Source organism: Podarcis melisellensis (genome assembly GCF_964234715.1).
Source record: "Podarcis melisellensis genome assembly, chromosome: 1".
NCBI lineage: Eukaryota > Metazoa > Chordata > Lepidosauria > Squamata > Lacertidae > Podarcis > Podarcis melisellensis.
In genome coordinates, this window is record NC_138528.1 from 56,430,039 (window position 1) to 56,454,987 (window position 24,949).

A 24,949-nucleotide genomic window follows, 5' to 3' on the forward strand; every position below is an offset into this window, starting at 1 on the left:
TTTCATTATAACAATAATTTTATTTGAGAATAGGCACTGTAAGAATTGTCCAGTATAATGGATTACCTTGTTTTTGTAAATATCTTTATGTCAAAATGAAGTTAAAAAGAAGAAAATATGATCAAAGATGTGTTTCAAGCTCCTGTAATCCACCGTGCATCAAGCAAAAGTCTGATAAATTTTAGCGCCATTGCAAGATAAAACTGCTTGCATAATGGGAGTATTTATTAAAATGTGCTCTTTTTAAAACATTAATACCTGTATGAGTAAGAATTTTATTCACCTGTTGCTATATTGATTTTAACATAGTCAGTAGAAGATATACCATCAAAATATTATGCAAGTTCTTTTGGGTAAATAAATGCACGGTTAGTTACAAGAATACAAAAATAAGGCAAACCATTTAATTAATTTTGCAAAGGTAGACAAAAAGTTACTGTAGCCATATATTTCAGTCATACCACTGAAAAGTGATTGCCAGTACAGATCGATTTTAACCGTCTAGACAGAATGTTTTACAAGGCATAAGATTATAATTCAATTAGTTTTTAATCACAAATGCAAACTTCAATGATTCTGCTTTGCAACTGCCACAACAAAGGAGATTTCAAGAAAAACATGAATATTTGCAGGATTAAGGCTTGTTTTCCAGTTGGACGGATGCAAATGCAGTGATCAATGGGACCACAGGTCATACTTTCTACAAATTAGATCTTTGCAGCAACATGAGAAGCTTGGGTGTAGGTACGAATACAATCCTAGAAACAAGACAAAAATAGTCAGCATGGTTTGTAGGAGCAAGATTCTAACAGAGAAATCCTTTAGAGACTGGAGGGACAATCTGAGGATGCAGGAACTACCAAATCCTGAAACACCAGAGTAAAAACAAAAAAAATTCCTTCCAGTAGCACCTTAGGTGCTACTGGAAGGAATTTTTTTTGTTTTGACTATGGCAGACCAACACGGCTACCTATCTGTAACTGCACCAGAGTAAAAGTGAGAGCGCTTTTCTGTTTAATTTTTTCATTCCTTCCATCTCCTCAGATTTTCCCTCCTATTGACCCCAAAACAGAAGGAAAATAAGCATGGCAGTTCCACAGCTGCCATACTCCCCCCCCCACTTATGTTGGGGGAACAGGAGGGCTTTCCTTTCCCAGAACTAAGGGATTATCCTAAGAATCCGATGATTTGCTGGCATATTGGCAAATACATTTTTGTGCAATACATTTTCATATGGCACTTAAAAAGAAAGAATTGATCAAGGCAAGCTTGAAGGGGGCTTTGGCCACTTGAACTGGCAGCATTTTAAAGTTTGCATTTTAAACCCCCCACCCCCAACTCCACAGTCCTCTCTTTCAATCATGCACTTTCATCTACGGCAATTTACAGATTAGCCGCTCAGCACACAGTAATTTGAATGGAAGTTGTTTTCATACCTTGTTGCCCCCTTTAGCATTGTACCTGTCCAGGTGGGCTTGGATGCGAGCACCATAATCAGGATGAACATCAGTAAAGTTTTTCACCTAGATTGGCAAAGGGAAGTTGAAGAGCAAATATAAGCCTGCATTAAGATTTCATCCAAAGCCCCTTCTCTTCCCATGTTACACCTCCATGGTCAGAGGCAGTAAGTCTCTGAATTCTACTTGCTGGGAACTGCAGGTGGGCAGAGTGCTGTTGTGCTCCTATCCTGCTGGGGTGCTCCCACAGGCATCAGGTTGGCTACTGTGAGAACAGGATGCTGGACCAGAAGTGCCATGACCCTGATCCAACAGCCTCTTAAATTTACCTTCTCAAATTATATGTAAACTATGCCATCTGCTATTGACATGAAGATTTGAAACTACTAACTGGGGTTGAATGAAATAGCTTCCAATTTACCTCCTACGACCACAGTATTACACAGCTTCCCTCCAAAGTTGAAATGTAATTTTTGCATGCAGAAGTCATAGCTTTGTTCATGTGCTTTCTATGCTACAGCATGGACCAAAACATCCCTAAATATATCCAGGTCTTACTTGAAAAAGTAAGCAGGGAGGCTTACCGTCTTTCAGCTGACAAGACTCCCAGTTAGAGTAGTTACTCTACTATTACTTTATCTTTATAATTTAAACAATATTTCAAAAAGAGATTGTTGAAGGCTTACCTTTTACATCTGGGGATTTTCTTCTACCTGTCTCATATTTTCATGCATCTTAAAATAAGGTGGCACACAAGTCTATATTCTAAATTATTGTAGGATGTACATTAAGAGCATAGATCAGATGTCATCAGATAAAAGTAGCAATTTATCACTTACAGCCTTCTTCTGAATGAAAAGCTGAGCATCTTTAAGATGGCCAGCGATGTTCTCACAAAGCCTCTCACGTTCTTCTTCACTCAGCACTTTAGTATAGAAGTCTCGTACCTTTAAATGAAAATGAAGGACAAATTTCTCTCACATTATGGATGTATCCTGTGCTGCATAATTATTAAGACGTTTTCTAAAATAAAATACAAACTTTCAGCTGAGGGAGTCTCACTACTGACTTTAAACTTCACCATCAACACTGGCAACAGAAGGGATGGCCAACAGTCTTATCCCCGAGATGTGTCTCAGATTTACAATTTACAGCACAATCTAAAGGCAGGATCTGCCAGGATGAGAGAGTCTGGATTTTGAGCTTTCCTGGCCAAGCATAAACCTTTCATCCTGTTCGAGCCCGACATATGCTGGCATATATCACTCCCCCTGGCTCAGCTGGTTGAACTAGTGCTGGTGGAATTTAAAACAGGCATTATTCTATTTTTAAAAAGGGGGTGGCATTTCAGGAAACACTTGCATGTATTCCAAACTCTAGGCCATGGGACCTAGGGCCCAATTATCAAAGCTTGGGCAAACACTCAACTGTCAGGTCAGCTAGTGGTAGCCCCTCCCAGAGGCTCCTGAATTAGGCAAGTTCATTAATTCCAGCGGATCTCCCCAGGGTAGGTCTAGGACTGCATACAGGCCTAGAAAAGAGCTTTCATTGATCTATTGGGGGGGGTATATGAAACTCTACAACTTGATAGGGTAACAAAAGGGGTAATGCAGAAATGACCTAGAGAAGCCACAGCTAAGTTTCTGCCAGATGGATCACAAAAAAACTCTTAACCTGCTTTCAAGGTAGGTGTTTTGCGGATGTCTCAAGAAAGTCAATTCACTCCATAAAAAAGTAGTGTATACATCCAACTCATGTCCAAAATAATTTTCCATTTCTAATTTGCTTACTTGAGACACATTGTCCTCATTTGCACTATTGAAGCGTTGCACATCACCGGAAAGAAGCACATGGCTCTCCTTCAAGTTGGGCTGGTCTTCAGGGCCAGTAAAACTGTTGGGATAATAATTTGGAGCACCACCTAGAAGAAAGATAGATAGATAGATAGATGATGATGATGATAGATGATAGATAGATAGATAGATAGATAGATAGATAGATAGATAGATGATAGATAGATGATAGATAGATAGATAGATAGATAGATAGATAGATAGATAGATAGATGATAGATAGATAGATAGATGATAGATGATAGATGATAGATAGATAGATAGATGATAGATAGAGATGTAGATGTAGATGTAGATTTAGCTATACATATGAATCCATTAGATGTGTTTCAAATGTGCCTCATACCTAGCTATTAATATTGAGGGGGGGTCAGTATACAGCAATAATCTCCTTCTAGAGGAAAAAGTCAACTGGAGTCTCTCAACACTCTCACTCTACAATCCTTATCTGATTCTGATTTCCAAAGCGAGAGGTGATCAGGGTATTGTTTCCCAGTAACTGCTTCCATATAAAATAAGACTACTTGATATAAAATAAGACCACTGCTTCCCTTTCTTCATTCATTCTTACTGATAAACAGAATACTGTAAATGGAATCTAGTAGAACATTCAAGAAAGATCAGCTACCTGCCTATTATAAGCTCTTGGTTGGGCACCGAAGCCGATTTCTAGAAGTTCTTTGAAGCAGTATAATCACCTGGGCATGACTTTAAGTATAATTTTATTGCAGTTCTCTGAAATAATAGGCATAAATGTTTGAAGCCAAAATAACTGTTTACAGTATAACTGTTTACAGTATAACTGTGCATCCGTTCCCTTTTGATACACTTTTGATTAAACTATTTTATGCATCCATTTGGCATCCATTTGCCTAAAAAAGTTCACAAAGGACACACATTTTAAACAGACTTCTGCTCACGCAACAGGACCTCCCCTTCATCTGTTCTACAGACACCTGCACATCCCCCAAATTTGTTCTGAAGCTGCTTGGGGATTCTCCAGAACAGATCTGGGGGGGCTACAGGAAGAAGCAGGAGAAATTTAAAGTCCCACCAAGAGAACAGAAAAACACTCATGAGATGTTGAATTTCACCCACAGTTAGGAATCTAACATGAAGCAAAATTAGAACAAATATCCAAACCGTGCTAGAAATTTAGAAGAAAATGTCCTTGCACATGGTATTGCAGATTACTTCCAGAAGACACCTTTTGGAATTACCTTGGTTGTCAGAAATGCACATAAATCCATCTCTCTGGTAGTTGGCAATTCGAGCTCGGTAAGGACAGTTTACAGGAATTTGAAGGAAGTTGGGTCCCAGACGATGTCTGTGAGTATCTGCATATGAGAAAAGGCGACCCTAGAATAATATAATGGAGAGAAAAGAGTGGAGGGGGGTAAGCTTTCTTTAGATTGATGCTGACACCGTGCTGCTCCATGCTGTATATTATGACAATATCCATTCTTCTTAAGTTGCTCCTGCTCCTAACGTCTACAGAAGGAAGAATTCTTTCTCACAGGGGCAATAAGAACATAATAGGAACTTAGGTCCAGGGTGCAGCAGGTATCACCTGAACCCTTATATCCCACCGAGATCAGCTGCAGGAGTGCCAACCAAGCCTTTGGTGTCACTGACTAGGTCCTGTGGAACACTCGGCACAAAAGGTGCCCCTGATCTCTATTGGCAAACTTCTAAATGCCAGCTGAAAACTTTTCTATTCCTCCAAGTCTATGCAGGCAATTAAGAGTAAATCCCCCCCACAATAGGTTCCTGATCTTTGTTTTTAACGGTTTTAACTTGCTTTCAACATTTTATGATTTTATTGTATGGTTTCATCTTATTTTTACCATTCTAAACTGCTTTGATAAATTTTGGGGATAGAGTGGTATACAAATATTTTTATAAATAAATAATGCAAGAGCAGACCTGCTGGATCAGAAGAAAGCTTTCAGTCCAGTATTCCGCTTCCCGTCTTGGAAATCAATGTAATTTTCAAGTGTATGAATCTGACTGCTCTCACCAGGAGAGATCAGGACTACTTTCCTGAAGAATTTATAAGCTGATTTGGGAATTTAGTCTCTTGAGACTGTTGAATGCCATTGTGGAGCTACATTCTCAATATTTATTTAAAACAGCTTACAGCAGAAGTTACTATATATTTGCTAATAAGCAAACTCCCAACAGCACAGTCAAAGGTAGCCATGAGATACTTTTGTGTTTTTGCTTGGTCTTGTTTTGTTAAATATGCTTTTATTTAAGGGGGGGGCTCAAATATTTTGTACGCTTCCAGGCTGTACATGAATTGAATTGGCAGTGCATAAACAAAGTCATTCTGACCTACTGGCAAGAATACATTACTAGAGCTAGACAGCCAGAATATTCTGCTGACATTTTCTTTACATTATGAAACAGCAATGGGAGACACACAGGTCCAAAACATGTGACTCATTTGCCAAAGAAGCTCCACCCTCACTACTGAACCATCATCAAGATTCCCTTAGCTAAAGATTGATATATTGGAAGAGTTAAAAAAAAAAGTAGTGCTGCACACAATAAATTGACTGAACATTTTTATTGGTAAAACATACGGTAATTCTAACTAAATACATCCCCAAAGTTGCTGCTCACTGTCTTAACCTATATTAATGGGGTCAAAGAGAAACATCCAATATATTAAATTATGAATACATAAAAGTGAAAAACCCACAAATCTTCCACTCAATATGCTTATCTGCAATGAGATCTTGTGCTGATCACATGCCCACCCTTGTTACCATGCTAGGGATTTGAACTTCCAGTAATGACCAGCCACTTTTGATCCAAGTACAGTGGTACCTTGGGTTAAGTACTTAATTCATTCTGGAGGTCTGTTCTTAACCTGAAACTGTTCTTAACCTGAAGCACCACTTTAGCTAATGGGGCCTCCCACTGCTGTCGCGCCGCCGGAGCATGATTACTGTTCTCATACTAAAGCAAAGTTCTTAACCTGAGGTACTATTTCTGGGTTAGCGGAGTCTGTAACCTGAAGCATATGTAACCTGAAGCATATGTAACCCGAGGTACCACTGTATTTGGATTTTATGGGCTGGATTTAACTAATAGGTCCAGACTTCTGCAACCACAACTGGGCTCTCCCCTACCCTTTCCACACATGCTCCTGTGCCCCCCCCCCCCAGGTTGGCTTCAAGGGGGAGGGATAAGCCCCAGATTAGCATGTGTGATGGAGGTGAAATCAGAAATGCTCACACTCTTTAGCACTGGGCTGAATTCCTCCCTTTAAAAAAAAATGGAAAGGGGAAGTAAGAGAAGAGAACAAAACACACACCACACACCATGGAAAAATTGGAATAGAGTGGGGGAAACCTCCCATCAAGACATCATCCTGGTGTTATCTTTTCTCATTATATTTGATACTGCAGGTATTAAACAGAAAATACCATCTGTATTTAAGAAAGGGTTCTCAAACTTTTTACCATCAAAGCCCACCTGCAGTTACAAACTGGTGGTACAGGGGCAGAGGGAGTCACAATGCGGTGGCAGAGTTTGGCCATTATTAACTTCCACCTTGTAATATCCTGATTCAACACTTCCTCTGGCACTTCCCTTCAGAAGGAGATCTCCCCATCAATGCAGACCAAACCAGTCACCCTTCCTCATCATGCAATAACTTGCTGATGTTTGCATTGGTCTAACTAAAAGGCTATGCCACAGCTAATGGAAGAGGCAGGCAAGTGAGGAGGCACTGAACAGGCTGTGGAACTGAAGTCCTCTTAAAAGTGCTCCATGGCCCACCATCTGTTAAATAAACATGAAAGCATACTATACTCGTTACCTGCAACATTTTATCAGGGCTAGGTTCAATTCCTGGAGGCATGTTGCTTGGAGCAAAGGCAATTTGTTCCACCTCAGCAAAATAGTTGACAGGGTTCCTGTTTAAGACCAGCTTCCCCACCGGAATCAGAGGATAGTCTTTGTGGGACCAAATCTACAAAATGCAAGAATACAATTTATTACACATAGTTTCCAAGTAAATCTTTCCATAGAGATGCAGAACTTTTATTATATCCAATATGTAGGGTAAAGGAATGGAAATTACACTTACCTTAGTTACATCAAAAGGATTGAATGGATATTTCTCAGCCTGTTCAAATGTCATCACTTGGATATAGAAACTCCAAGAAGGGTAGTTTGCATTAGCAATGGCATTGTAAAGATCACGGAGAGCATAGTCGGGATCTTCAGAGGCCAGTCTTCCTGCTTCTTCAACAGTAAGGTTTTTTATTCCTTGATCAGTCTGCAAAAATAAAAAAAAAACATCTTAGAAATTTTGATTAATAAATTAAGGATTGCATCCTAGTAATGATGAAAGAAATGTTAAAATTGGTCTAAAGATCTGCTGTGGGAGAGGGCACAAGAAGCTGCCATACTGGAAAGCAGCCTACAGTGGTACCTTGGTTTGCATACATCTTGGTTTGCATACGTTTTGGATTACAAAGACGTCAAACCCGGAAGTGCATGTCCCGGTTTGCAAGCTTTTTTTGGATTACAACCCATTTTTTTGGATTATGAACAAATTTTTTTTGGAGGCCCCGTTGGCGAAAGCACACCTTGGGTTACAACCTGTTTTGGTGTACAAACAGACCTCCAGAACAGATTATGGTTGTAAACCAAGGTACCACAGTATATGCAGAGGTGAATGGAATGGCATCACTACTCCTAAACCAGTATCTCAAGTGCAGTATTCATAATGGAGATGCTACAAGGGGATAAACATGTTACAGTACCCATTTTTCATTTCTTGAAGTAGGAATAGGTAAGAACTCCAGGTGTGGGGTACGTCCAGCGATTTAGGAAATGCGAAACAGGAAAACTGAAATCATTACCTTAGCATGGAATTTGCAGTATACTGCTTTTCCGCCAGCATTGACTAGCTTAAAAGTATGTGATCCGTAGCCATTCATATGACGGTGTCCATCTGGAATGCCACGATCACTGAACAGGAATGATACCTAAATATAAAGCAAGAGCAACAAAAGTCTACGTAGGCTCTCTTTCATGAAAGCTCACGTAACTAAAGCTAGGTACACCTGTGGACTTCTCTGCACTAAAGAATGCTCCAACCATGGTTTATTCTTGGCATGATATTCTGCCCTCACCCCTGATGACTTTGACCTGCAACAATAGTACAATACATCATTTCCACATAATCCATTTGAGGGGGTTGGAGAGCTATGTTCATTATCATGGGGCTGCCAGGGAATGACCTGGCGCTGAGGGAGGGGTAGGAACAGGAGCCTTTAGACAAGACAGGAGAGGGAGGGGAGGACAAGCCAAAGGAAGGAACTCAAAGCGGTGAGAATGCTCCCAAATGCTGGAGAGCAGCAACACCACTCAACTAGTTCAGGAACAGAGGGAGAGTCAGTGCCCATTCCTTCAGCACAGGACAGGAGGGGGTTAAAACACAGGGAATAAAGAAGGCATCTGGGGCTTCCCAAGCTCCTTTGCTGGAAGAGGAACCAAAAGCCCCCACTTCCTGGATCTGCTACCAAGGACTCGGACACATGAAGCTATGTTCTGTACCTTGTACATAATATGTATATAAAGACTGTAACTATATCTCTGAGTGAGCAGAGGTATTTCTTGCAAAAGGCTTCCAGACCCATCACAGTTCAGGTGAGTTTAGGGAAGGGGAAACTTATGTCCTCCAACGATTAGTTTTCTTGAATGGGTGACAGGTATGTGTTTTAGTCATGTTGTTGTTGTTTAGTCGTTTAGTCGTGTCTGACTCTTCATGACCCCATGGACCAGAGGACGCCAGGCACTCCTGTCTTCCACTGCCTCCCGCAGTTTGGTCAGACTCATGTTTGTAGCTTCGAAGACACTATCTAACCATCTTGTCCTCTGTCGTCCCCTTCTCCTTGTGCCCTCCATCTTTCCCAACATCAGGGTCTTTTCCAGGGAGTCTTCTCTTCTCATGAGGTGGCCAAAGTATTGGAGCCTCAGCTTCACAATCTGTCCTTCCAGTGAGCACTCAGGGCTGATTTCCTTAAGAATGGATCGGTTTGTTCTTCTCGCAGTCCATGGGACTCTCAAGAGTCTCCTCCAGCACCATAATTCAAAAGCATCAATTCTTCGGCGATCTGCCTTCTTTATGGTCCAGCTCTCACTTCCATACATCACTACTGGGAAAACCATAGCTTTTACTATACGGACCTTTGTTGGCAAGGTGATGTCTCTACTTTTTAAGATGCTGTTTTAGTCATAGCTTGCCCAATTGTAAATGATACAAATATTGTCATATTTTAAAGAATAAAATTTATAGAAAATGGCATAGAGTTGATAAGGGAAGGGTTGTGTTGTGTATCACTCACAAGAGACCAAATACACCAATGTAAAAGAGAATATGTAATTTCACACATGAATCTTTTAGCCGCTGAATCAGAGGATGCGAAAAGGAGACACAGCTGACTCAACCTGCAAGGTGAATGAAAAAATGAATAGAAATTAAAAGAGCAAATCTTACCTGGTGCAGAGACTCAGGGCGAAGACTCCAGAAGTCCCATACCATGTCTGCATCTTTCAGATGAGTTTGTGGATTCCTCTTTTGGGAATGGATAAAGGATGGGAACTAACACAAAGAAGATACAAAGAAGATTTGCATTACTGTGTAGTTGCATTATCTACACAGTCCCTTGTACTAAGTTCACTTTGAAAAGGTGTACCTGCAAATAAGTTCCATATATAAATTAATCTACTGTGACCATTACATAATCATAAATCTTAAAATCAAAAAGGAATCAAAGAAGCAGAAAAAAGTGTTATAAAAGCTCTTAATGGAAAAACCCGTTGGCGACAGATCACAGCTCTACAGCGTCACCTGGTGTCACATGTTTATAACGCAGTTATAACGATATAATTGACAAGTGTAGCAGAGTCCCTAATATTAGTGGATTATTACTCAGGGTACAAGAACTGCAATTTGATATTAGAAAAGAAGCCCCATGGAAGAAACAGATCCATGTATGTTGCACTTTTCTCTCTCCCTCTCATTCACCACCCATTAACTTCTTTTGGGTGCCCAAATAAATATCTGACCTACCAGCATTGCATCTCTAATAAAGAAGATGGGGGTGTTGTTCCCCACAAGGTCCCAGTTACCATCTTCTGTATAGAACTTCATTGCAAAGCCTCGAGGGTCACGGACTGTATCAGCTGACCCCGATTCTCCCGCTAGAAAAGGAAGGTTTATAAATGTGAGCACACTGAGAACTGCACACAGTTTTCCCTTCAATCCTGGAGACTGGCATCCATTCTAATATTGGGAATGGCCATCACATGTTGAAATTGTCCTCCCAGCCTTCACCTAATGAATGTTATAGCGCTCCAATTCCAAGGATGATGATCGTATGTGTATGTTGTCGTTTACAGCTTTTAAGAGGAACTGAATGGAAAGGGGACATTGCACAATGGTTTCCTGCGCAATGTAGTGTCCTTATGTGACACTTTCCTCCTCCGTTGCAAAACTCTTTGTTTTTAAGCACCAGATTGTTTAGTGTGGAAGTGCCTGTACTTTGGAGCTCTCAGCTTATCAAGATCAAACAGACGCCTTCACCATACTCTTTTCGGCACCTCCTAAAAATATTCCTGTTTAGAAAAGCCTACCCAGGTGCCCAGAAAGCTGAGGGAATTTTAATCAGTTTTAGTATTTTAACTTTAAAACATTCGAAAGTAGGGTTGTATTCCCCCCCCACCCCCGGCTTTACTGTTTTATCTTTTGCCAACCGCTTTGAGGTGTGTGTGTTTTTTTACAATCAAGCAGTGTACAAATTTATAAATAATAAATGAATAAAGTCTAGCAATAATTAGCTCCTCTAAGGACCCCATTTAATAAATGTGTGTGTACACACGACACAAATAAAATGGAAATGCAAAGAGGGGTTGTTGTTTTTAAGACTTACCAACAGTAGAGAATCGAATAGCGATTGGAGTTCTTTTGCCAATATGCTCAAATACCTTTGCTTTGCAATATCTGGTGATATCATGAGTCACTTCAAAATAGCCAAAAGCTCCTAAAAATATTTAAAATTGTTGCTTTTATTCAAAATTAAAGGTAAGTAGAAACAAACAAACCATCTAAATATCAAGGGCTTTGGTAATAATATCAGAAATGGCAGTGCAGTTTGGGAAGAATAAATATCTCTGTTTTGTATAATGTGGTGCTTTTCTGCTTTCTGGCGTACACCTTAGCATATTGCCTTTTTGACCCTGAGACATTGTTATAGGACACAAAAGACCTTGAGTTTCCATAACAGACCCTTTACATGCAGGCAGGAAATAGGGAATGTTTATTATTAATTTATTTACCTATCTTCTGGATTCTGGGGAGCTATGGGAAACAAGAAGGGTCATGTAAGGCATGAGCCAATTTTTTTTTCCAGGAAGCAGTGATTCTCCTTTTATGCCTAGACCAAAGGCTGAAAGCAGAGCATCTGTGAATACAGGGGGGTCTGCTTCTTACTAGAAAACTTTTGAGATAACCTAAAACACAATGTCGAGTTGTATATTTTCCTTCCAGCTACAGTTCTTGGGGGCAGACAGTAGTCTAACAGCCTGATGGATCACAAGATGGCTCCTTTATTCAAAGTAAACAGAAACATAATTGTATTTTTGAAGCAGTTCTGTCTAGCCTGGAACACCACAGATTTTGTGTTTAATTTGAATGAGGTTTTAAAACCAACACAACACAGCTAATGCTTTTTTCTGCTTTAAAATTTGATACGCTCTTTCATGTTGTGGTTTTATGACTGCTTTTAATGCCCTGTAAAAGGAGTGGACGCGGGTGGAGCTGTGGGTAAAAGCCTCAGTGCCTAGGGCTTGCCGATCGAAAGGTCGGCGGTTCGAATCCCCGTGGCGGGGTGCGCTCCCGCTGCTCGGTCCCAGCGCCTGCCAACCTAGCAGTTCGAAAGCACCCCCGGGTGCAAGTAGATAAATAGGGACCGCTTACCAGCGGGAAGGTAAACGGCGTTTCCGTGTGCAGCTCTGGCTCGCCAGAGCAGCGATGTCACGCTGGCCACGTGACCCGGAAGTGTCTGCGGACAGCGCTGGCTCCCGGCCTCTTAAGTGAGATGGGCGCACAACCCCAGAGTCTGTCAAGACTGGCCCGTACGGGCAGGGGTACCTTTACCTTTACCTTTACCTTTAAAAGGCAGTGGAGTCTTACTTTTGGAAGAGATGAGTAGCTTTGATTTCAAAAATTCTCCTTTAGTCCTGAACATTGTTGCAGTGGTTAGTGTTAATACCACTATTCTACCTTGGGTTTTAGCAGAACTTGAGACTGAGGGCAAGTTCCCTCTTCCTTCGGCATTCAGTATCTACATACAAAGTACAAGTACGCAAAGGAAAAGGTACAAAAACCAAGAAACTTTGATAAGCTGCTGATATATAATCTCACATCACCTATGGTTTCTTGTTATACCTGGACTAATTAACCCAATTAGCTTTATATTTCATTTATTCTTTTACCATCACTTTGTGATAACCATGTTGTAATTGCTTCAATTATTATGTTTTAATGTAAGATACTCTTTATTTTACATTCATTCCTTCGTGGTTTCTAGTGAATAACACACCTAGGATACATTGATTTGAAATTATAGTACTGATTTGTATTATATGTTGCCGATCAAGTAACCATTTATTTTTTTGCTTTTTTCTGTTTACCCTTAGAAAGCAATAACCCTGTTTTAAGAATAGCATTTCTTCAGTTTCACAAGCTGCCTCAGAGCTAATAGTCTTCTTTAGCCCAAACACTTGCATTCACCTAATGGCATGTTTGATCTTTTCTTCCCCTTTCAGACCATACCCCTATGCCAAACCACACTTTTAATACAAAGTCTTTTATCATACAACCTAGAGGCCGCTGTTCCACAAACACAGCTCTAAAGAAGCCTTGGGCACACTGAACTAATTAAGCAATTATAGTTATTGTACATTCCCCCCCCCCCCAGACTGAGCAAGGGTGACTTGTGCCTACTTCTGTGTAAGGATTGCCTTTCTAAATTAGGTCCACATATGCAAAAGCAGGGACGCGGGTGGCGCTGTGGGTAAAACCTCAGCACCTAGGACTTGCTGATCGCATGGTCGGCGGTTCGAATCCCCGCGGCGGGGTGCGCTCCCGTTGCTCGGTCCCAGCGCCTGCCAACCTAGCAGTTCGAAAGCACCCCCGGGTGCAAGTAGATAAATAGGGACCGCTTACTAGTGGGAAGGTAAACGGTGTTTCCGTGTGCTGCTCTGGTGCCGGTTCGCCACGCTGGCCACGTGACCCGGAAGTGTCTGCGGACAGCGCTGGCTCCCGGCCTCTAGAGTGAGATGAGTGCACAACCCTAGAGTCTGTCAAGACTGGCCCGTACGGTTAGGGGTACCTTTACCTTTACCTTTATGCAAAAGCATGTTGTGCAAGATTTTTGTTTAATCAAAAATAGGAATAATAATCCTGAATTCAGCACCAAAAGATACAAAACTGTGGGAAACACATTTTGTGAACTTCTATGCTTCCTTGTTCCTTCTGTACACAAAGTTATGTTCATAATATTCAATTCTCCACCTCTTCTTTTTAAAACAACAAGCAACTTCTAACACTAACCTGCTCCTTTGGCATGCACAACTCTCTCAGGAATTCTCTCTCGGTCAAAGTGTGCCATCTCATCTGTGAAAACCACATCCTGAACCAAAAGGGGGCCTCGCGGACCCACCGTCATGACATTTAACTTGTCTCCCACTGGGATACCAGCTCCGGTGGTCAAGGCATCTGGTTTCTAAATTCAAAAGAAAAATAAAATAAAATTAGGACACCAAAAACTACACAGCGTGATTACGTTTTTCATGATTTAGTGAAAATGCTTATGGGTTAACTTGGCAGACGTATGGTGCTTCCTGACTACAGGGAGAATTGCTTCTGGTATTACAGCAGTATTGTTTCATAACAGGAATTATTAGGAAAGGTAAAGTTTGCATGTAATAATAATCTAAATGTTAAATGGCTAACAGATGTGTGAAGGAGGAAAATAATTTCAAAGAGTTCTGATTATTAAATTGATTTTCAAGCAGAAATAACTGAAAAGAGTAGCAGCAATTGGACCTCCAAGCTTGAATGTCATCAGATTTAGAAAGTGTATTAAGCATTTAACAGATTACAGTGGTACCTCAAGTTAAGAACTGAATTCGTCCTGGAGGTCCGTTCTTAACCTGAAACTGTTCTTAACCTGAGGTACCACTTTAGCTAATGGGGCCTCCCGCTGCTGCTGTGCAGCCGCCATGCAATTTCTGTTCGCATCCTGAAACAAAGCTCTTAACCCGAGGTACTATTTCTGGGTTAGTGGAGTCTATAACCTGAAGTGTCTGTATCCTGAAGTGTCTGTAACCTGAGGTACCACTGTATATGAATACAGTGGTACCTCGGGTTACATCTGCTTCAGGTTACAGACTCTGCTAACCCAGAAATATTACCTCGGGTTAAGAACTTTGCTTCAGGATGAGAACAGAAATCGTGCAGCGGTGGTGCAGTGGCAGAAGGCCCCATTAGCTAGAGTGGTGCTTCAGGTTAAGAACAGTTTCAGGTTAAGAACAGACCTCCAGAACAAATTAAGTTCTTATCCCGAGGTACCACTGTATTGCCTTAACAAAATGGACTCAGACATGAAAAGTAATTGAATTCCCAATATAAATCATGAACACTACGCTGCTATTAGGTCCATCCCTAAGGCTAAATCTTTTCATAAAACTGATTTCCAAAGAAATCAGGTCGAACCGCCTATACCTTCTCATATTACAAAAATGTCATCTTTATAGGTAGAATATAACTAAGAATATCATCTTACGATAAACACTTAAAACAAATAAAATGCCCAAAATAGGGTTTCTAAAGCACTATCTTAAAGCCATCTTCTTCTGGTCCAAAACCTATGTTAATTTTGTTTAATAAACAGCTGTCTAACACACTAAACCTAATGGAAAAATGTAAGAAGTCCCGAATCATTCACCATAAAAAAATGCAAATTATGCAAGTACAGTACAATAATCTAGAAAGTCTGGCATTCACAGCTGGCAAAGAGAACAGGTGGTTCAAAAGAGACTATCAGAAGTTTGGGGAGGTGGTTAATATATTGGAAGTCAGACACATGGAGGATAACAAGTGACGACACAAGCTTGACAACCAGGTGAATTATCTCAACCTTTGCCGATTAAATTAACAACAGTAACCTCGCATTAATTTTTAAGTGTCTCCCACAGCACCTACAGCTCCACCCGCTTGAGCACATTAGTCTTCTGGAATAACTACACAGGCGTGTTTTAGCACCCTGGCACCACCCATTCAGAGGATAAAAGGTGCCTTCGCTCCTTTACAGAGTATTTAAAAGGAAATTGTATTTTCAACTCTCAGTTGTTTTAATCATGCATTAAGAACTACACCTAGATTCTTGATCTTACGACTACAAATACTCATTCACCCTAAGGGCATTGAGTAAGGCATTTAGAAAAAGGTTATTTCTAGCTTATACTTAACTTTCTGTTAAGTATAATTGTACGCATGTACTCATTGTCCAATATAATAAAGAGAAAACATTCTAGCACACCCAGCACTGCTAGTCTTGGGGAAATTGTAAGATGTGAAGAAACTTTAACAAATATGTCATTGTCATTAAGAAACGATTATTAAAATATGTACTGCAGTATTTAAATTTAGGTCTTAGTAGACCACAAGCTTAACATGAGTCAACAGTGTGATGCAGCAGTTAATGCTATTCTTGGCTACGTCAAGAGAAGTACAGGGTCCCAATATAGTCCTGCTGTATTCTGCCTTGGTCAGGTCACACCTGGAGTACTGTGTCCAGTACTGGGCATCACAATTTAAGAAGCTGGGTTGTGTGCAGAGGGCGGCATCCAAGATTATCAAGGGTCAGAAAACCAAGCCTGGTTGAGGGAGCTGGTATGTTTAGCCTGGAAAAGAAGAGACTGAAAGGAGACATGATAGCCATCTTCAAATGTCCCATGGAAGATAGAGCAAGCTTTTTCACAGCTGATCCTGAGGCTAGGTCCCCAACCAATGGATTCAACTTACAAGAAGGGAGATTCCGACTAAACATTAGGAATAACTTTCTGACAATAAGAGCTGTTCAACACTGGAACAGATTCCCATGAGAGCTGATGGACTCTCCTTCCTTGGAGGTTTCTAAGCAGAGGTTGGATGCCTATCTATCATGAATGCTTCAGTTGAGATTCCTGTATTGCAGGGAGTTGAACTAGAGGATCCTTGGGATCCCTTCCAACTACAATTCTTTGAAATATTTGAGCCCCAAAAATTGATAAAAGAGTGTGCTAAAAGTTAAGAACTAGTAGTTGTAATTTTTAAAGACATGTTTGTTCCAAAAAGCAGCCACAGAAAAAATACACTTGGAAATAGAAAAGCAATAACTGACCTCCTAGAAAGAAAAACTCAGAGCCAAACTATGCATGATGCTGATTGTGACTTTGCAATTTATGTACACTTTTCAAAAACAAAAATATCAGGGGCGGGGGGCGGGTAGCATGGGAAGTTAACCTTTGTGTCCCTTTTGAAACTCACTTGTTTGAAGCTGCCATCTGCATTGGGAGGAAATCCTTCATTGGCACCAAACTCCCTCTCCCACTTGTCATGATCCAGATAATCATCACTCCTATGAAATAGCTAGTACTATCTGAGCCCCATCATATGTATCTCTCATTGTAAGCTACTCTGGACAGGCTATGGCCGACAGGAGTTTCAGTCAATTCCCAAACGTATGGATGCTAGAAGTTAAGAATTGCTAGAAGTTAAGAATATGGGTAAGTTAAGAATATGAATAAGAATTGCTAGAAGTTAAGAATATGGATGCTAGAAGTTAAGAGACAGATGGAGCAACATATTTTGGTCAACCTGTCTTGAATGACAACTGCAGTCATGCCATAAAAACCAGTTTTGTGAAATCATGTATTCCTTACGTAAAACAGGACTATGGCTAAGGTCACATAAAACAAGGCAAGCAGCATTATGTGCTTCTGTGCAGTTTCATGCAGCATACCTTAAAAGGGTGCTGGTGTATCAAAGTAATGTTCTGTGGACTGGACAACACCTTTAGGATTAAGGGTAGATAACCCTTTCACATTTAATAAGCTCTTTCAAGAACAGTAGAAGCACAATATTTGTTAGAATGTAATGAAACCTTTGCAAGAACCTGGCTCAAATTTCAGATAGAAAGCAGTTTATACTTATCCACACATAGAAAGAAAATTTGTTGCATTCACTGCAATCAGAAACCAGGGTCTGTTTCTTTAAAAGGAGCTAACAATCACAGAAACGTTACTCAGTCTAAACTGTCATGAAAATGTTTGCAGATCATCCAGATTCTAGTTGCCAAGAGTTACAAATAGCTACTTAGTTACACAGTGTTAAGTGACCTGGTTCTTGTTCTGCACCATCTGACATCTTTTTTCAATCTAAAAGAATTGTAGGTTCATTTGACAAATTTCTTTGTGTCACTTACTATAGTTTGAAGTGGAGAGGGTGGGGGGAATTGTAATAGCAAAATACATGAAGATGCAGGCAAGATGCCTGGAGAAGTTCATGCCACAACTTGCCCTCTTGATCTATGCCTATATTGACTGGCAATGGCCAACTAGGAAACATTTGCCAACCTTATCGGGGTGTTTGTAAAGGCATCTTTCTTACAGCAGCATTTTCCAATGGTCCTGGAGAAAGCAGACATTTCCTTTTAAAAAAAAAACCAACAACAACACTGTTGGAGCCTAGATATTTATACAATTGGCGCTGACGTTTCCAGTCTGATCTTTAAAGGTGGATAAGTGTCATTCTGGATCTTTTCTCAGCCTGGTTTCAGGATAAGCTTTGAAACAGAGATTGTCTTGGCTCCTTTCACTTACCAGGAAACAAATAGGGAGAGTTTGATGCTGTTGATTTTTCTGTACTCCACAGTGGGATATCATTAAGGGTACAGTGGTATCTCTGGTTACATACGCTTCAGGTTACAGACGCTTCAGGTTACAGACTCCGCTAACCCAGAAATATTACCTCGGGTTAAGAACTTTGCTTCAGGATGAGAACAGAAATCGTGCTCCGGCGGCGTGGTGGCAGCAGGAGGCCCCATTAGCTAAAGTGGTGCTTCAGGTTAAGAATGGACCTCCGGAACAAATTAAGTACGTAACCAGAGGTACCACTGTACAGTGAAGTTCCTCCAGTCATGTTACTGTGAGAGGTTGTTGAAGAGTTTCTGGTAATGAAGGCTGCCCAAGCTCCAAATGATTGTCAATTTATGTGAACTTATTATCCCCATGACATTGTGACCACTGTGAAATCGAAAAAGTTTTCTAATAAACAACATTTAGCTCTAGGGTGTTGGGTATTCAAAAGAAAACCAACTTAAAGCATGTCACAAGATTTAGGCAAGAACAATACTGCTTGTTATACAGCAACTCATAACCAATTCACCCAATAGCTCTAAATTAGGTATGGCAAAGTTGGCAGAGAAACACATAACTTGTAACCCACACTCTGAAAAATAATCAGCACTGAGTCAAATGACAGCAATGCATTTTCTGCTCGCACAATGTTAGTGTTTGTGTGTACATCTTTGTGTGCTTGCAACAAACATACTTTTTGGATAGTACACATATGAGCTAACCCTTTCATCCATCTCTACCCCTTTCTCTTTCTATCCATAACTGTTTAGGTTACCGGTGCTTTCTCTGGTGCTGTGAAAGAATATCAAGACAGAGAGAAATCGCTCAATCTCCAAACTATAGATCCTGATTTTAGCACTGGTGTAGCTGTAGCTGATTTTCCCATTTGTGATGCAGTTCTATAGACACAACAGGCAATGTAACTCTCCAACAGTTTGATTTCATCTCCAAAAGGCGCACTCCTCCATTGTGTCTCAAGACAGACAGATGGAAGCTCTTAACCAAATTCAGGTGTTCTCCATCAGAAGATGATTTTACAGTCACGGTGTAAAAAAGTACAGTGGTGCCCCGCAAGACGAATGCCTCGCAAGACGAAAAACCCGCAAGACGAAAGGGTTTTTCGGTTTTTGCGACGCTTCGCTAGACGATTTTCCCTATGGGCTTGCATCGCAAGACGAAAGCCCATAGGGAAATCTCGGGGACCTTTTTTTAAATGCTGGCGGTGGGGAGCAAAGCCTTCCCCCCCCCTCCGGACTTCAGAAGAGGTCCAGGAAGGCCGGCGGGGGCGAAAGGCTTTGCTCCCCACCGCCAGCATTTTAAAAGCGGTCCGGGATAGCAGGGAAGCGCTTCCCGCTATCCCGGACGGCTTTTGAAGGCAAAAAGTCTTTGCCCCCCCTGCCTGCCTAACCGGGGGCTTTTAAATCGCCCCGGGACTGTCCGGGGCGATTTAAAAGCCCCCGGACGGCTTTTGAAGCCTCCCCCCGCCACCCGGCTTCGGGGCATCGTCCCGATGCTGGGCGGTGGGGCAGGAACGCCTCCCCCCGCCGCCCGGCATCGGGGCATCGTCCCGATGCCGGGCGGTGGGGCAGGAACGCCTCCCCCAGCCGCCCGGCTTCGGGGCATCATCCCGATGCCGGGCGGTGGGGCAGGAACGCCTCCCCCAGCCGCCCGGCTTCGGGGCATCGTCCCGATGCCGGGCGGTGGGGCAGGAACGCCTCCCCCAGCCGCCCGGCATCGGAACGATGTCCCGAAGCCGGGCGGCCGGGCGAGAAAGCCTCCCCCCGCCGCCCGGCATCGGAACGATGTCCCGAAGCCGGGCGGCCGGGCGAGAAAGCCTCCCCCCGCCGCCCGGCTTCAGAACGATGTCCCGAAGCCGGGCGGCCGGGCGAGAAAGCCTCCCCCCGCCGCCCGGCATCGGAACGATGTCCCGAAGCCGAGCGGCGGGGCGAGAAAGCCTTTGTCCCCCCTGCCTGCCTTCCCAGGGGGAAGGCGTTTTCCACAGGAACGCATTAATTGATTTTCAATGCATTCCTATGGAAAACCGTGCATCGCAAGACGAAAAACTCGCAAGACGAAGAGACTTGCGGAACGAATTAATTTCGTCTTGCGAGGCACCACTGTATTCGGACCAGAGTGGACTAATTTTAATCAATGTGATTTAATTTAGTGGTTTAAATAAGCAAGACAAAATTTAAATATCTAATTTAAATTAAGTTATCCATTTGCATGCATATCTTCTTTCGTTACTACAACAAATAAAACACAACTTTACACTGACATACTTAGAAGCATAATCCAAAATGTTTATTATATACTTTTTGCACTCCTAATTACATGGATGTAGGACTGCAACCTAAAATCCCGCACACACTTACATGCAAGTAAGTGCTGTTGAACTTGGTGGAACTTACTTTTGAACACTAACACATGCATGCATAGCATACTATACAATAAGTCCAATGGAAAACAACAGTAGCAGCTAACATGGAAGCAGGTGTGAAATATGAACAGCAGTAGAGCATGGCTGGCAGAAAGGTGCTCATCATACACAAAACAGCTGAACGAAATAATGCAAAACGTGGTTTCCTAGGACTTTGGGGTCAGGGTATGCAGAACCAAGCCCAGGGTCCATTTTGGAAGACTGCCTGTTTCCCCAAAATGAAAGTAGCAGAATTCAAAGAGTTTCATAGCAAGTCAGATACGAGCCATGACAGAAGCCTGCTTCCTGCTAGCTGCAGTGTTTGAGGGGAAAGCTGCTCCCCTTGACTACATTCCTGCTGAAAGCCAGGAAGAGATTGTCTCTACATTAAAGACTACCAGTAGATAATAGGTGCCTTTTTGAGATGATGAAGGATATACAGGATACATTTCAATTCAGGACACACATACTATCACTCAAGATAGAAACATATGTTATCTTTAAATGCCTTTTCACTCTATTACAACACACACAAACTAAAAGAGCTTAAAAACAGACAATAACAACATATAGAATCTTGAACATGAAACCCCACCACTGGAAAGTTGCTCTTGCTTTTGGACCAATGAGTCAACTTAGACTCAGAGCATCAAAAGGCCTAGCACATGAGGCCATTGAAGTTAAGCAAGTTTGAGTCTCGTTAGTGTCTGGACAGCTGACTGCTCATGAACTGTATGTATTCTGCTCTGCATTGATGACAGAAGAAAGGTGGGTTATGTAAAATGGGGAAAAGTGCTATACAGTACACTCCATTGTGAATTCCATTGCTTCTATCCTTTCATACACTCTCATCTACATTTGTAGAGTTTCTTAAAAAGCAAAAGTGACATGCCCTGACTCTTGTGTGAATCAGACCAAGGATTCACCTGTATCTACTCTCCGACCAGTTACAGTAGTCTTCAGCAACAATGAGTCAATAATGGAGTTAGTCTGCAAAACAGTAACTAAGAGGCCAGGGCTACAACTTCATTACACAAACAGAAATTGTAAAAACAGTATTTGAAGCTGTTTGCATCTAAATTAAATGTCTGATGTTTTACTGCATTTTTAATATTTTGTTGGGAGGCACTCAGAGTGCCTGGGAGAACCCAGTCAGATGGGTGGCACATTACAGTGGTACCTCGGGTTAAGTACTTACTTCGTTGCGGAGGTCCGTACTTAACCTGAAACTGTTCTTAACCTGAAGCACCACTTTAGCTAATGGGGCCTCCTGCTGCTGCCACGCCGCCGGATCACGATTTCTGTTCTCATCCTGAAGCAAAGTTCTTAACCTGAAGCACTATTTCTGGGTTAGCGGAGTCTGTAACCTGAAGGGTATGTAACCTGAAGCGTATGCAACCCGAGGTACCACTGTATTATTATTATTATTATTATTATTATTATTATTATTATTATTATTAACTTGATACCTTCCATCCCATGGTCTGAATTCAGACAAACTTCAAATCCATGGTTTGAAGAATCACTGTTTATTTTTTATTTCATAAAATTTACATACTACTTGATTGGGGGTGGGCGGGGAATCTCTCATAGCAATTATAGAACTGTCACATTTTACATACCCTACTCCTCTCCACTGCCGACATATCCATTTCTTTTTTTAGCACCAACCATAGTTCACCACAATATCAAATATATATATACAGTTAGCCTTCACCCTCCAAGTCAGAATTAGAAATTATGGCTTAAAATTGGCTTCTGATTCAAATATGGAGAATGAAGGCTAACCATAATTTGCCAATCTGGGCAGCAGATTATGGATAGCACTAAAGAGAATATTGAAACTGTAAACAAGAACAGAAAGATAAGCATGCAAATCCAAATCATGGTCCAAGTTGAACCACAGGATCCAACTATCAGAATTATTAACTAGCTCCAGTTAGTTTCCATCATGTTTTGCAACAAAATTATTAACCAGCCCAGTACATTTCAGTGCTACTTCATAACAAGTAAAACCTATGAAACCTATGTTTCAAAGGTCCCTTTCGATGTCTTCTTGTACAGTGGTACCTCGGGTTACAGGTCCTTCAGGCTACAGACTCCGCTAACCCAGAAACAGTACCTCAGGTTAAGAACTTTGCTTCAGGATGAGAACAGAAATTGCACGGCAGCAGCGGGAGGCCCCATTAGTTAAGTGGTACCTCAGGTTAAGTGGAACAGTTTCACGTTAAGAACGGACCTCCAGAACAAATTAAGTTCTTAACCCAAGGTACCACTGTATACCTCCTTCTGGCAACTCCTGCAGCCCAGCTGATGCCAAATGTATTGTTTGCTTTTCTCCTTTGGACCACATAATCGAGACTGAAAGTGGGGTCTTATCATTTGGGCAGCCTAGGACCTCCATATATACTCCATATATACTGCCCAGGCTTGCATCCTGGAAAGCTCACTTCAGTGCTGCCAATGCAGCAAAAACAATGTGGGAGGGCAGGAGGCAGCAGTTAGCCACAGCAGGCGCTGTAACTCTTCAGAGGTGTGACTTTACCCCTGAAGGCACACTCTTCCATTGTCTCCTGAGACAGACAGATGCCATCAACTCACCACTTCACTAACCTCTCATTGCTTGTAGCCCCCTGAGCTCAGTTATTTTTTTCTTTGTGCCATTTCATATTGATTCCTGTACAAATCACTGGCATTCCCTCTTATTTCTTTTGAGACTACTGCCACTGATTGTGTTTCCATTTTCTACTGCCTTTCCTATTGTTGGCCAGGTAAGTTGGGAAACTGTGTAATCAGCACACATTCACCCATGGCATTAACAACTGCTATTGATCTCAGTGAGGGAATTAAATATGTTCTTAAGCTCCTTCCATCGAAATCAAAGGATCAGGGGAAGTGCTTCACTTTGGGTGGGTTGTACCTGGTCTTGTACTTTAGTACCTCTCTATCTAAAATGGTACACTAAACAACTTGCTATATTTGACTCTGTATCTCTAATTGCAAATGAGCATATTACTCTCCCTGATAGAAATAACATAGTAAGATAGGTTTCTCACAAGTTCAACTTCCATCATGATTAAACCTTGCAGCATTATTGCAGTTCTTGATAACCCTTTGCGAACTGCTCCACCCTTTAGAAATGGAAATCTTTTTGGCAGACAGCTGGTGCTGCGTGCCATGATAAACAAACCAATCCCAACCTCCAGAGATTATGGATGTTAAGTTTTGTTTTTGCAGCAAAAGCAGCACAGTAACACAGACCAAAGGGCAACAGTATCATTTTCTTATCCGACCGTCGATCCATGATGCAAACAGAAATCCTTGGCTAGGAGCATTTCAAGTTTGCACTTTTGTCACCCTTTGCACAACCTACTTAGCAGCGCCCCTTCCAAAGTGCAATGTTGCACAAGGGGGACCGAACGCAACGCTGGACAAGAACTCCTCCGCCGCCTCCACTTTTGGAGAGGGGATTCGGGGCAAACAATGCTGGCATATGGCACTGCAACACTACAGAGGGGCGAAAGCTAAGCCCGCCACAATGTCAGAGCCGCAGAAGTCCCATCCCCTTCAACATTGCTCGCGCACCCCCGCCGCCTCTCAGAACGTGGTCTCGCCCGCCTAACAGCCGACTGAATGCAGACCCGATAGGTAGCGAGCGCGCGCTGGGTGGAACGTGCCAATGCCTTTATGGGGGGGTGGGGGTGTCCCTTTCTTCTGTACCTGCGAGCCCCGCAGATCTTGCCAGCGCTTCATCTGCTCCGCTGCATTGTCTCGGCTGCCCGCCATTTTGTGCCACTTGGGCGAGACCCCTGCAGCGACGCGCGATGACTTTTGGCACCGACGAGCTCCTGTGAGGGAGGCGAGTTTCTGCTGAGGAGCGCGATTCACAAACACACAGACACCCGCGACCAGCAAGTACAAGCCTCCCGGTCCACCTCCGAGGCGGCAGAGAATCCGAGAACGAAAGGCACACCACCTTCCTTCAGCATAGCCCCGCCTTTCTCAGTCCCGATTGGCTAGAAGGTTTCTTCACCGAAGACCTTCTCGAATGCTTATTGGGTGTTGGGCGAGTTAGAGGCGGGGAAAACATGCCGAAAAGCAAGAGCTTGCGAGGAGGAGGGAGTCAAGAAGGGCAAAGGGTGTGAAGAGAAAAGTGGTTTGGCAAAGGGCTCTGAGGAGCCCGCAGGGGAAAGCTGGAAGCGGGATACAGGGCGGAAAAGGGGGGCGGG

General features: G+C 42.2%; 1 protein-coding gene across 2 annotated transcripts in view; it reads right to left on the bottom strand.

The window, feature by feature from the left end:
* LOC309358525 (catalase-like) overlaps window positions 1-24,949 on the bottom strand; it is a 46,021-nt gene continuing 21,072 nt past the window's right edge. The window contains exons 1-13 of one of the 2 annotated variants that reach the window (XM_081891752.1): window positions 24,441-24,674; window positions 13,953-14,124; window positions 11,269-11,379; window positions 10,410-10,540; window positions 9,834-9,938; window positions 8,194-8,319; window positions 7,413-7,604; window positions 7,143-7,295; window positions 4,531-4,669; window positions 3,248-3,378; window positions 2,297-2,404; window positions 1,437-1,523; window positions 1-758 (exon numbers count right to left, since the gene is read on the bottom strand). In XM_081891752.1, the coding sequence (XP_081747878.1) occupies window positions 708-758; window positions 1,437-1,523; window positions 2,297-2,404; window positions 3,248-3,378; window positions 4,531-4,669; window positions 7,143-7,295; window positions 7,413-7,604; window positions 8,194-8,319; window positions 9,834-9,938; window positions 10,410-10,540; window positions 11,269-11,379; window positions 13,953-14,124; window positions 24,441-24,506 (1,572 nt within the window). In that variant the 5' untranslated portion in view covers window positions 24,507-24,674 and the 3' untranslated portion in view covers window positions 1-707. Of the gene's footprint in view, window positions 759-1,436; window positions 1,524-2,296; window positions 2,405-3,247; window positions 3,379-4,530; window positions 4,670-7,142; window positions 7,296-7,412; window positions 7,605-8,193; window positions 8,320-9,833; window positions 9,939-10,409; window positions 10,541-11,268; window positions 11,380-13,952; window positions 14,125-24,440; window positions 24,675-24,949 lie in introns of those variants that run through there. The other variant, XM_081891753.1, reaches the window with a different exon arrangement.